Source organism: Argentina anserina, chromosome 1 (genome assembly GCF_933775445.1).
Source record: "Argentina anserina chromosome 1, drPotAnse1.1, whole genome shotgun sequence".
Lineage (NCBI taxonomy): Eukaryota > Viridiplantae > Streptophyta > Magnoliopsida > Rosales > Rosaceae > Argentina > Argentina anserina.
Genome location: NC_065872.1, coordinates 3,968,064 through 3,982,102, shown reverse-complemented (window position 1 = coordinate 3,982,102; position 14,039 = coordinate 3,968,064). Strand labels below are relative to the sequence as shown.

The 14,039-nt window shown below is 33.5% G+C and overlaps 1 protein-coding gene across 1 annotated transcript; it reads left to right on the top strand.

Annotated features, from left to right (window-relative positions):
- The first annotated feature begins 4,785 nt into the window (after nucleotides 1-4,785).
- On the top strand, nucleotides 4,786-5,764 carry LOC126794028 (L10-interacting MYB domain-containing protein-like). The gene is made up of 2 exons (XM_050520675.1): nucleotides 4,786-5,103; nucleotides 5,204-5,764. Exons 1-2 carry the CDS (start codon nucleotides 4,786-4,788, stop codon nucleotides 5,762-5,764), a joined length of 879 nt encoding a protein of 292 aa, XP_050376632.1.
- Nucleotides 5,765-14,039: the final 8,275 nt, after the last annotated feature.

Here is a 14,039-nt window from a genome sequence, read left to right as displayed (position 1 = left end):
TATCAATGTATGTTATATATCTTACATCAAATGGTTAACAACAGATATTATTTTTCTGATCTCACTCACAAAATAATATCGACCGTTGGATATGAAATGTGTAACATACATTGATTTATAATATAATTTTCCGAGAGAATGCGGATGTTTGATGTTATTGTGGTGAGTTAGTGGGGTTGGGTTTATTTTGTATTTTTGAAAAGGTGGGGTTGGGTTTATATGTGACATATAAAAGCAAGCAAAAAACCGATGTCATGAGGGTAAAAGAGGGAAAACATCATAATAATTCCCACATGTCGCATGTACAATGTTCGGTGTCCAAAAACCGGAAATATGGAAGGGGCATAGAATCATTTTCCCAAAAGAATTGATCAAACATGCTTCATATGAGGAAATAGGGAAACAGATTCAACCCACCGTCGAGTACGCACACCATCAAATATGGACTATTAATCTATTAACATAAATTAGCTTCTTGAATTAGTGTTAGTTATTCGTTCGAGTGAGGATCTTTAAAAAAGATAAATAAAGAAAGGTAAGACAAAGGTGGAGTTTTGATGGCCGACACTCGATTATTCTTTTAGAGCTTTCGTTGAATCGAAGCAAATCAAAAGAGGATAGGTGGTTTTAAGGTTTTCAACTGTTGATTCCAAGCCCAACGTTCTCTTCTTTATTTTTTATGGCAAATGGTTTGTTGCCCATCACGGATCTGTTGTTGCGGGAAGCGATAGTCATCTCTCATGAATGAGAGCCTCACAACAACTAGAAGAGCGTGTGTTTCAATTGTCAAAAGGTGGTTCATTTGCATTTTGATTTTGGATTTTCTGGGTTTTGAATATAGATTTGGGTTTCATCAAATCAATATTGTTCCTTTTTGGTTTGTATGCAGAGAAATCAGTTTTGTTTAATTTCATATTTCAACAAATCAATTGGGTTATTGGGTTTTGATTTTATCATTCCTTGATTGTCATTTTTCTGGAAACTAAAAATAAGAGGTGAACTGGCTGGTGAAGAAGTAAAGAACATTTTGGAGAGAGGAAGATAACTGTGCGTGGGCTTATACGTATAATTATCTTTGCAAACAGAGGGTGGTTTGCACGCGATGTGACCTTCTGATGGTGTCCGTACTCTACCGGTGTGTGGAATAGGCTCTCGAGGGAACAGTGTTAAGCTTCAATTATAGAGACACGGAGTGCACCTACCAAATCATACTTTATTGATATAGAGATGATATGAGCTTGGAACAAAAAAAAGAGATGATGGCTGTGTTTGGTAATGCTTATTGGCTCTGGTGATTATAAGTTAAGTCAAATGTTGTGTTTGGTAATCCAACTTCTTGTCAGTGACTTCCATAAGCAATGGCTTTTTCTTTCTATAAGCCAAAGCTGATCGACACCTCCTTTTAGAAGCATAAGCCCGTTGCAATACTGTAGCGGTAAACACTGTAGTAAAATGAATCTTCTGTAATACCGATAGGTACCCTTGTATGCTTCCATGAATTACAGAGAATTGCCATGAAACCCTCGTCTTCTCTTAACAAGGGCGCCGCTCTCTGAATCTCTCACTCCATTCTCTCTTTGAACGACATCAATCGACACTGGGTTCAATCACGATTCGTGAATGACCGATCACAGTTTTGGGTTTAAGCAGGCTGTCATCTTCATCATCAATCAAGATTTTGTGTGTAAGAATCAAAATCAAGCACTGGGTCTTAGACTCCTGGCAATCTGATTCAAGGTTAGTTCTTTAGCAATCTCAGTTTCAAATTTGACTCTTAATTTGTTCTAGGTTGTATGTAATTCGGCATGTGAGTGCTATATATGTTTATGATGAAATTTGTTCAGCAATTTAACCGAATCTCTCTTGATATTTCTTGATCTGGTCTCTCTTCTTCTTTTGCTTTCAAGTTCTCAACTAGCCAGTGATGAAGGATAGTACACCTATCACTGGGTTGTAGCCCAGACAAAGTTTTCTATATCTTTGAATCACCAAGGCTTAATTATCCTAATTAGTGAGAGGGAAGAATGTTAGCCCAGTCGTGTATCTGTGTCAAACATAGTTAGCTTCTTGATAATTGTTCAATTCATGTTTTTCCTAAATATTATTCAGTTTTCTTCACTGTAATTGCACTTTCCTAATTCAGATTGCATCAAAATTTAATGTGTTCTACACATTTAACGTGAATATGTTTTATTATATATACTTGTATTGTATGAATTGATTTTTGGTTTTGCAAAACTAAACTCATTTTAGCATTTTAATCAAATGAACATTTAGCTAGCCCAGTCTCATTCTAAGGTCTGGCTCTGTCCCTGCAACTAGCTACTGTATAGTGAAACCTTTTTATTGAAATGTTATAATAGATTGATTACGAGCTGTGTATGGATTTGGCATTATGAAGTAAACTTTGTTAGCTTTTTTATATAGATTGGTTACCTAATAGTTGTTGGACCCTTGTAACATTCCTCAAAGTTCTACAATATGTTAGTCTTATTTGGAAATTTATGTTTGGATTTCCAAATCTTAAAGCAACTTGTAAGTGAAACCAGACATGAATAAACTATGTGGAATGAAGTAGACAGGTTGTAAGTTTGGACGTCTATGAATTTATGGGTGTTTGTTGATGCATATTTAGAAATCATGCATTTGGTTTCATGGAATCTTGATTCATGTGCTTTAAGGACAGTCAAATCTCTTACATGGTAGAGACCAGTTAGTAATTTTCAATGAGGGTTTATGTTTATATTTTTATGTTTGTGTATGGATTGTTAAATTGTTATACCAGATTCTACTTTAGTTTTGTTTTTTTTTTGTTTATATGCCTCAGTTGCTAGCAATTAAATAGCTTGACATGCTCTTGAATCTTGATGACAAGAGCCAAGTGAATTGCATATTATACCAGATTAAATGAACAAAGAGAAATTATACGAGAAAAATAATTTCATCAATTAGATTACAATGCTAAATTGATTGACCATATCATGATATCAAATGTCGTAGTTGTCCACATTGGTTTGTTGTACTTATCATAGCCATTGAAACTACAAATTGAAACCAATTAGTAGATAATTCCACCTAAGAAGAATAATTAAAACTGAAATGTTATAAGTAACAAAACAAAAGAGTTTGTATTCCAACTCACAGTGTTCAATTCAAAACTCACTGTAACCATGAGTTTCTTGACTTTCTCCAGTACAATCCATACTTTCTCCAAGAAACACACAACAAAACTCATGCATACTTCCTTACCTGTTTTTCATTTGTAAGTCATTGTGCAAGCAGGTTCTAAAATCATCCAGGAGCTTGAAAGTTAATGAAACATATATAGCTTAAAGAATATGGATTTTACGAAATCAACTTAGTATCACTAAAGTAGATATTACAAAGTGAGGTACATGAGCATGAAGGACTAAGAACTATCCCACAACCTATCATTGATCATAACATAACACTTGGAGGCAGTAATAGTTCTAGACTTCTTGCTACATTTTTGAACTAATCTACTACCAAACTAAAATATGTCCTAAATTTGAAATCATTGGCAGGCAAGCTAGCTAGGAATCTGCTCCCATAAGTTTACTCATTATAATTTGACCACTTGATATGCATCTAAATCAAGTCGAATGAATTTAACAAGTTGCCTGTCATCAAACAAATTTATTAAAAGGCTTAAAAATTGGTTTAAATAGACTTACACAACAGTCCCAATCCAATTTGCCTAAGTAATCAAATATGTAGAGGACCTGGAAAACCAAAACACATTCAAGTGCTTAACTATTAATAGGATGTGAACTAAAATTATGATTCTTATGTACTGATAATTGTACCAAGCTTCAATCAGAATGATGATGTACATTTGAATATATATTCTATTGTAAAATCTCCACTAAGCAAAATAAAAAATGAAACCCAAATACAAATTCAACATCATTGCATTTTTCATACCTAAATTACATGGAGCAACTACCTGTAACAAAGGGGGGAAATACAAATAAATAAACAACACAAAAACTAACAAAAAATTCCTAAAATCAATAATAATAACAGAACTGGAGAAGGAGAAGAGCTTTGGTTGGGGTGTTGGGCATTCGTTTTTCTAATTTCTTTATGCAGCTCGGGGGTGTTTGCAATAAGCAGTATCGTTGTAGTGTACAGTCTTGCTGCTTAATGAGCTGAGTAAGGAAGGGTGTTTGTAACATTTTTTCAGTGAAACTGGTAGTTACTTGTATAGTGGGGGTACTTTTGGATGTTGAATTCATGTGATTCTTATCTTATATACATTGTTCTTCCTTTGTGCTTGTTTCTCTGTTTTTCCTAGAGTTTGGGTACTAGAAATTCTGAAACATAATTGCTTTATGTGGGTACTGGCTAGTTTAGATATATTTCTCTAAGTTTCCATCAATCTATATTCTGTCAAGGTACCTTGTTAGTGTACAAACCCAAGTTGTACACAGTGAATGCAGTCAAGCAAATGATAAAATGAAATCTTAATCAATATAATTGCACCGTAAGTTAATCATATCACAACTTTAACAAGTATAACTCTTTCACATTGTTCAATTTATAGGGAAAAACTCAAGGACTTGGATACAAAGAATTTTTAAGGAGAGAGCTACAATAAAAGCAAATCAGTAGTGTTCCCAAGTATGCTTCTCAAATTCAAACCTTAACAACTCATGAACTATATACTTGAATATCATGTTAACTTATGTATTTGGTGACATGTGCATGGTTCTTGTATAGTTATGTACTTGATTGTGTGTTTTCATTACGTATATGTGATAGATGGCAAATTCCAAAGAACAAGCTAGTTGGAATGAGAATTTAGTTGAAGTTTTTGTTGACCTATGTATCAAGGAGGTGCATAAAAATTCAAACCCAGGTTCTCACTTTAGTTCAAATGGATGGAACACTATTGTCAAATGTTTTGTTGAACAAACCGGAAAAGATTATACTAGAAAACAACTTAAAAATAAGTGGGATTCCCTTAAAGGTGACTGGAAATTATGGAAAACATTGAAGAGTGTAAAGACCGGTCTTGGGTGGAATCCCATCCTCAACACTATTGATGCGGATGAGGAGTTTTGGCGTGAACAAATTGGGGTATGTGAATCAGTTTCTTTCTATTTATTTATTGATAAATATATTTTACAATGGACTGTTTTTCAAACATCTTATGATAAATGATATTGTTTTTATGTAGATTACAAAGGAATATGCAAGGTTTAGAAAAAAGGGAATATCACCTGAGTTTGAAGCTAAGTTGGATCAGCTGTTCTTAGGTACTACAGCCACTGGAAAACATGCATGGGCACCATCTTCTACACTTCCTATCCCAGATAGTCCAGAGGAAGGTGATAATGATATCCACTGTGAAGGTAGTGGTGACTCTGATGAGAGAGATGTATCCACTAACACTTTGCCTAAGAGGAGAAGAAGTGAGAGAGCTATGAAAGATAAGGGAAAACTTCCTGCAAAGAAGGATAAGGTTGGAGGTGTTGCTCAGTTGGCCAAAGAAATTGGTAGAATGTGTTCAGCAATTGAAAGTAGAAGTACTGCATCTTCAGCAGTCCATAATGCCCGCACTAGTATTGTCGAAGTAATGAAAGATGTCACTGCATTGCCTGGAGCTGAGCAAGGCACTAGGTTGTGGTTCTTTGCTACTCGACTATTTTTGAGTCCAGAAAAGAGAGAGATGTATTGCACTATGGATGATCCTAGCATGAAGTTAGAATGGTTGAAGTTTGAGATGACCGAGAAATGAGCTTATGTTATTTATGAGAGATAATTGGTTTCGTATTTTCATATCATACCCCAAGTTTGAATGTTACTTAAGACCATGAAACTATATTTTATCTTCTATATTTCATCATGTTGACACCCTTTATATATATGTATCTGAGTTTTATTATATTTTTGTATCTTTATTAAACTGTTGATCATTAAATTATATGAATATTTTTCATTTATATGATTTACATGTTTAGCCCTTAAAATTTGCAGGTTTTGTCATTGAATTATGAACAATTCAGGTCATGATGATGAAGTTGACGAAGAGATATTCTTGCGAGCTGTACAACTTAATGCTCTGCTGATTCAACATTATTATGAGAAGTATGTTCACAAAACTCCTTGCATGACATCTGAACAAACAGGTTATAGGTGGATAATGGAAGTTTTAGGTGGGAATGAAACTCGGTGTTATAATGCTTTTAGAATGCAAAAAAATGTATTTTATCGCTTATGTACTGATTTGGAAGTTATAAACAAAGAGTTGTTAGGTTCAAATAGAACTAGTCATATGGAGGTCGTGGGAATGTTATTGTATTTGTTAGGACAAGAATGTGGAATTAGATCGGTAGGAGAACGATTTCAGCATTCCAGTGAAACCGTGTGTAGATATATTAGTGAAGCACTTGATCTAGTGTGTGAGCTAAGCAAAAAGTTAATTAAACCAGAAGATCCTGAGTTCAATGGAGTTGCGCCGGAGATAATGAGGGATATAAGATATTATCCATATTTTAAGGTAATTTTATTGTTTACTTACAAATATTTGAGAATATAATTATCTATAATAATTGTCAAATAACAACATTATTTACAGGATTGCATTGGGGCTATTGATGGAGTGCATATTCCTGCTTCAATATGTGATGACGAAAAAACTCCATACATCAATAGGAAAGGATTTCCATCACAAAATGTTATGGCGGTATGCAATTTTGATATGTAATTTATCTTTGTATGTGCGGGTTGGGAAGGATCAGCTCATGATACAAGAGTATTGCAATCGGTTCTTCGAAATCCTAATATGAACTTTCCTCATCCTCCACCAGGTAATATATTTAATTTTAGTCATTTTTTTTCATTTCAATTCATGCTTCAAATGACATTTTTTTAAATTTTATTACATGATAATTTTGTAGGAAAATATTATGTTGTGGATTCAGGATATTCCACGATGTCTGGGTATTTGGGTCCTTATAAAGGGCCACCACAACACTTCCAACAATATCGTGGGCGAGAACCAAGAAATAAAAGAGAACTATTTAACCAAGCACACTCTTCACTTAGAGGAGTTATTGAAAGGTCATTTGGAGTTTGGAAAAAAAAATGGAAGATTTTAAAAGACATGCAAGGATATTCATTTGAGAAGCAAGTGAAGATTGTCATCGCTACTATGACACTTCATAATTATATCCGAAGATATGCACAACGTGATAGACATTTTTTCCGAGGCGAAGGAAGGGAAGGTGGTGGAGATGAGGAAGAATATGATGATGACGTAGAAGAACAAAATCATCATGGCGCACAAGAAATGGATATATTAAGAAATATGATTGCTCAAAGTTTAATAGATGCGCGTGATTGAGTATTTATGTATCTACATGATCCTAATCAAAACCAAGTTATTAATATAAGAATATATTGTTTTTAAGATAATTTTAAAACTATCCAATATTAATATATCATTTTTTTGTTTATTGTTTTAAATTAAAATTGACCAAAAATTATTTTACATGTCCAAATTAGTCATTTGACAAATTAAAAGCATAAGTCAGTTTGAGTTTACCAAACACTCTATTATGGCTTCTGCCACTAACAGCCACTTATATAAGCCAGTTTACCAAACAGTCAGCTACTTTATTTATCAGCCACTTATTTTCAGAAATCAGCATAACCCAGCTTTTTTAATAAGCTCAGCTGTACCAAACACAGCCGATATGAGCCATTAAGTGATCCATTATTTTTTTAATAAACTACTCAAAAATACCTGACAACAATTTAGTTTACAAATAACTCACTGCTTAATTTGATAAAATAAATAAGGACCAAATGATGGCAAGTTGACACATGTTATAAAATATTTTACTTTTTTATCCCTCTTTGACCCATAGTATTTGTTACTATTAATTGAGATGTTATCTGCTACTATCGACTATAAAAACTAATTGCTACTGTCGAGTTAAAAACTAACTGCTACTGTCAACTTAGAATACATCTGCTACTGTTGACTAAGAAACTAACTACTACTGTGGTTTTTGGTGAACAAAATTCAAAAATTCAAAATTTCTCAAAACATATCTAATATGGTACTTAAATGAAAGCCCATGACATAAGGATCAACTTTATATATTGGCTCACCTCCAAATTACCGGTGGTTTGGCCGGAAAAGTTAAATTTATTGGAAAAAACTAAAAAATGAGAAGAGAAACATTTATTAGATACATTTATTAATTTTCAGGAAAATAAGAGTATTTTGGATATTTTTACATTAATTAATTAATTAGTTTTGTTTTACTTATTCTTTGGGCTTTAGCTTATGTCTTAATTTATATAAAAATATAAAAAGTGAGTTTTTAGTTAATTCAACTGTGATATATTACTACTAAGTAATTTTTTATTCATTTTTTGGTAAGTAAGCCTTTAACGGTCAATGTGTTGTTGACTACACAACATTATGAGGTAAATAATTAAAATTTGTAAGTTTTTCACACAACTTGATTTCAAAGTTTTAGAAAAAACAACACTCGAAGCGGGAGAGCGAGAGAGAGTGAGCTATTTCTTGGTGGCGGCGGCACTGGTCTGACTACGTCTAATGCTGGTGATGACCCTTGCCCTTAACAGTGTTTCTTACGTGTGGTCGGTAGTTGTTTTGGTCGTGAGATTTGAGGTTAGGGGAGTTTGTGGTGATGGGTAGCTCGGTCGGTATCGGTGATGCGTGGTCGGAGGCGGCTTGCAGGGCTTGTGTTCGAAGGGGTTGGGGTGGGGATCACTCATATTTGGATCAGATTCTTCCAATTTTGATTTAGGAAAGGCTTGATGAGGAGGTATGACTGTACTAGTTACGGTAGTTGTCTGCTCGGCGAAACCGACGACAGTGGAGTGGATTGGAGAGGCGTGGATTATTGAGATTTCTCATTAATGAAAAACTACCACTATTGTTTTTATCCTTCGAGATATGGATGCCCATCATATTTGCAGCACCTTCTCATCATATGAACAATCTGCATACATATGATTGTATGATCACTTTCCGGGTTCTTTCTCCTTAGCCATAGATGATGGGTGATGAATATTTGATTTTAAGAGTCCTACGTGCCCAACCAATGATGATGGTAAATATTTACTTTATTATTTTTATCTTGTTTTTCATAGTCCAATCTAATAGAGAGGGACAAACAGAATACACTATCCAATTATAGCAGGATACATATTCCAGATTAAAAGAAAGAAGAACCCACGAATAATAATAGCTTGCAATCGATATCCGAGGAAAGTAATATTTCAAGGTGTCGGTCACTTATCTGTATCTACTCACATCAATATCATGCATCATATCACGTTTAACGTGCAACATATAATAATGGCAGATCTAAATGTATGGATTCGGAGATTTTGGAATGAAGGATACATCTTAATATCTCATACTCAATAATTCATATATTATGCCGATCTATGCTAGCTAGTAGTATAGCTTAATTTCATCATATCTATTTCTTTCATAGTTTCATCATAGTTCTACTTTAATCTAATTTGATTTTCATAAAGAGAAGAATGAAGATCAGAGATTTGTGTAGTCATTTAATTTGAAATCCATTAGGGCTGGGCTGATAAAAAATATCGATTAGGGCAAAATTAAATGAGTTTTGTGTATGTATATATTGCAGGACTGAATGGTTGCTTGCTCCCCATTGTTGATGATCAATAGACAAATTACGATATTATACAATTCGGATTCGTAAACGAAGGTTGCTTTTTTATTTATTTATTTATTCAACAATACTTCATTCAAGTGAAAACCTGAATACAACGATTTATGGACAATAGTCCACGATCAAGGGGACTTGCCCGCAAGATTTCAACAAGAAACCTTACAAGAAAACGGAAAAAGTACAAAAGTCTGGGCAGAAGAACAGAAAAATATAACAAAGACAATAAGACTAAAACCAGCATCAAAGCCCATGATCTTTTTGCGCCTGAACTCCTCAGCTGAGCACACCCAAAACGGGGGGGGGGGGGGGGGGGGGGGGAATCTGATGGAGAAATCTAAAGAATTTAGCATCAATTACACCTCTTCGATAGCTACCGCATCCTTTGTCGGCAATCTGATTATCCTTTCTAAATTCCCAGTTCATTTATGTCCTTGATTTGATGAATTAAACATGATCCTTACTCCCACTCTTCTGTTCTCTTCTATGGCGACCTCTTACTTTCTGTAATGATTCTACCGGAATTGTGTTGACATTGTTGGGATGGTTTGACTATTATTTTGTTGTGTGCGTCATTTCACCAAAAGACACCAAATACTTTCGAGTATATTTGAGTATGGGGTGTCACAAATGGTATCAAAACAAGGATATGATGCTCGGGTACATAGGCTCTTGGGAGAAAAGGGGACCGGGAATTTGACTCTGGTTATGTTTTGTAGTTGTATGTGGTGTTGGAGGGGATGACCGGATGAAGATGCTTTGGTTTTGTTTGTTGTTCTGGGTTCTATTCTCAACTCATCGTTTGGACGATGGATGCCCCTTTCAACATAATTTTTTTAAGGCATAAATGTCGATTTGCACCCTAAATTTGGTTGAAATTGTTAATTTGCACACTGAATTTGTATTTAAGTCAATTTACCTCATAAACTTGGTAAAAATTACCGATTTACACCCCGAACTTGTATTTAAGTCAATTTACCTTCTAAACTTAGTAAAAATTACCGATTTGCACCACATCGGTTAAATTTAACTGTTTTTATCCAATTTTACGTCACATGTCATGCACATGAGGGGTAATGTTGTCATTTTCTATTTATATTTTTCTTAAAAATAAATAAAAATATTCTTTAAAATGAGGATTATTTTGTTAATCAAATTATTTATTTACATCTTTTTTTCTACCTACTTAACCCTACTTTGAATTATATATTCAATATACTCACCCATTCAAATATAGTGTGTTGTATATAAATATATTTTTATATGTACACATTGTTGGAGGATGAACAAAACGAGAATAATAACGACGTAATAGAACAGAACGTAACCGTTTATTGATTGATAATGAGGCCAATATATAGACATTACATAACCACAATCCCGTAGGATTCAGAGTCCTAATCTATTACAGATATGCGAATCTATCTCTAACAGGAAACCTAATAAGGCTAAGACACACATAATTCTCTCTGAACACACATTTATTTTTAATTTTCAATATATTTATTTATTTATATTTTTTCTAATATCTTTTAACATACCATATCACATAAAATAATAAATATATAAATCAATAACATGTTTCGAAAAAACAAACATTGTAGCAAGTGTTCCTCTTAAGTAATTTTATTAATTTATTTCATTATTCAATATGAATAAATATATAATGACAATACTACCCCTTAAATGCATGACATGTGACGCAAAATTGGATAGAAACAGTTAAATTTAACGGATGGGTGCAAATCGGCAATTTTTACCAAGTTTAGGAGGTAAATTGACTCAAATACAAGTTCGGGGTGTAAATCGGCAATTTTTATTAAGTTTAGGAGGTAAATTGACTCAAATACAAGTTCGGAGTGTAAATCGGCAATTTTTACCAAGTTTATGAGGTAAATTGACTCAAATGCAAGTTCGGGGTGCAAATTGACAATTTCAGCCAAGTTTGGGGTGCAAATCAGCATTTATGCCTTTTTTAAGGGGTGAATTTCTAGGTTTATCTTGTTCGTCCATATTTTGAATTGCTATCATGTTTGCGTTTTTGGTGTTGGCAATAGTTGAAGCTTGGAAGGTCTTTAGATTTAAACTTTGTGTGTTCTTGAAAAGAAGCTAATTCGCCTTGATCCCTTAATCAAGTCCTTATATAGAATGAGACTTTTAAGCTGTTTACTTTACATTTTAGTCTGGTGCGTTAAGCCATACCTCTGTTTAAGAAGGATTGTTATCAATTATGAGATCATGAGTTATATTCCTTCCGATTTTTTATATATGTCGTTTTAGGAGTTTGCACAGAGATTGAGAAAACAATTATAATACCTATTTAACTTATATTGAAGGCTTCATTGCTCTGAATTACATTTAATCTACCCATCACTTTTCTCTTGTCCCTGTGCCTTTTTACTACTCTTCACTTCATCAAACTCTTTCACATTCTTTATAATTATTGCAGCAATCCAACTTGAAATTCAAAAACCTACTCCAAATCTAATGAAAATTGCCGGGAGAAAAATTTCAACTCAAAATTTTTTATGTATCAAAACTTTCAAGTTTTAGAATGAAGCATCAGCAATTTGAGGGAAAAAAGGGATGGTGGTAGTGAAGTATCTTTAATGAAGTAGTAATTAGAAGTAGTTGGAAAGACAAATAACATGAGAATTGATACAAATTCTCACGATGAAATTCTTTTATCCATGTCATTATTGTGATTCAGGGATAAACTAGGAAATATAAGCTAAAACGACTAATATATTGAAACAAAAATCAAAAACTAAAATGACCTATATAAAAAATAAAATTGGAGGGAGTATATGTTTGTGCTCGACTCGTACTTTTGCAATCTGGCTACAATCTGCTGGTGTATCCAACTATTTTTTTATAGTGATGGAGAAGAAACGTTTAGTTTCCCGGGCTATGCTTGGTATGCATGTTTCCAGGAAAACATAATTCTATTGCAGAGATTCAATCTTGTTTTGCTTTTGTAGATTATTTTATTTATTTGGTTGAACCCTTTTGTTTTCACATAACTTGCAATTGATTGGTTGTTGTGTAAGGAATTGCTTTTGTGTAATAGACATAGCAGTGAATGACGTCCACTGTCCGCATACATGTTTTGTATTTAGAAATAATTGCATTTCATATTGTCGTATCTACCATAATTCATATAAATTGAAGTTAAGCTTATCTGTCTGTCACATGTTATAGTTGAAATCCAGACTCCAGTTTTTCATGGTTAACTTAATATACCATTTCAACCCTACAGACAACAATTTCTGTCACAGGGAAGATGAAGGTAAGACTTCTGTAGTTATACATGTGTGTATGTGCTACTGACTTAGTGTGCATTTTGTCGATGCTTGTTCAGGCTGATTTTCCTTTCCTTGTAAATTGTTCTCTTGCCATACTCAATTGTGTTGCACATTTGAGTGTATAATACATAATACAAACTGATTTTATGGTTTTGTGATTATTAAGATAGATTAGTCAGAGCTGCAACCATTCCATTTTAAAATCTGGAAAAAAAATTGTGAGTATCCCAATGATTATGTGTTAATAACTAAGCATTTTTTTTGTTTTATTTAATTTATATGTAGTAATGTTTGAGAGCAGAAAGTATGATTTAGAGAGTTGTTCGGATTCACTTATTAATCATAACTTGCCTGAATGCATGTTCTTTTGTACTTGTATTTACTTTTGTCTTTTTACTTGTCTTTCAGTGAAAGAGACTAAATCATAAATATGTAATCAGAGACTGAGCAATGTCTAAATTTCCAGGTTCATAGGGACATAGTTATCTAAGACATTTGCATATGGTTACTAATCTGGTTGTTTTCATTTATTGCTTCAGGGCTTCTATCATATTTACAACCAGCCATGCAGGAAAAAGAAGCCTTAGTTGGGGCTTGCTAACATGTATCCATCTATTTGGTGAAAATTGCAAAGCTTCTACATTTTTGGTTCATCATGTCAATTACCGAGGATTAGAGATCATATCCCTTGGTCTAACATCTATTGAAGTGATGTAGTCAAAAGTATTCAGTTGAATCTATTCATGGTATTGGTGTTTTATATACAGATAATAGTAGTCTCTTCTCTTAAAGGTTAGACTCAGAACATTGATTACTGTAAATTCATGCTCATTGACTTGAATATAGAACAATTTCTGATGTTATTAGCCTTAATTAGGTCAAGTGATTATGTCTCATAGATATGAATTCGTTGGGTTTCTATGATTATCTTTTTGGAAAGAAATATCTGTGAGGCTTTTTTTTAAAGATAGAATTGCACGGTGGAGAGGGTGCTCTAGTAAGGATTTCCTCGTCCTGGATC

Coding starts and splice junctions, on each gene's coding strand:
- LOC126794028 (XM_050520675.1), top strand. CDS start 4,786: ATGGCAAATTCCAAAGAACAAGCTAGTTGGAATGAGAATTTAGTTGAA. Junction 5,104..5,203: donor TTTGGCGTGAACAAATTGGG/GTATGTGAATCA, acceptor GTTTTTATGTAG/ATTACAAAGGAATATGCAAG.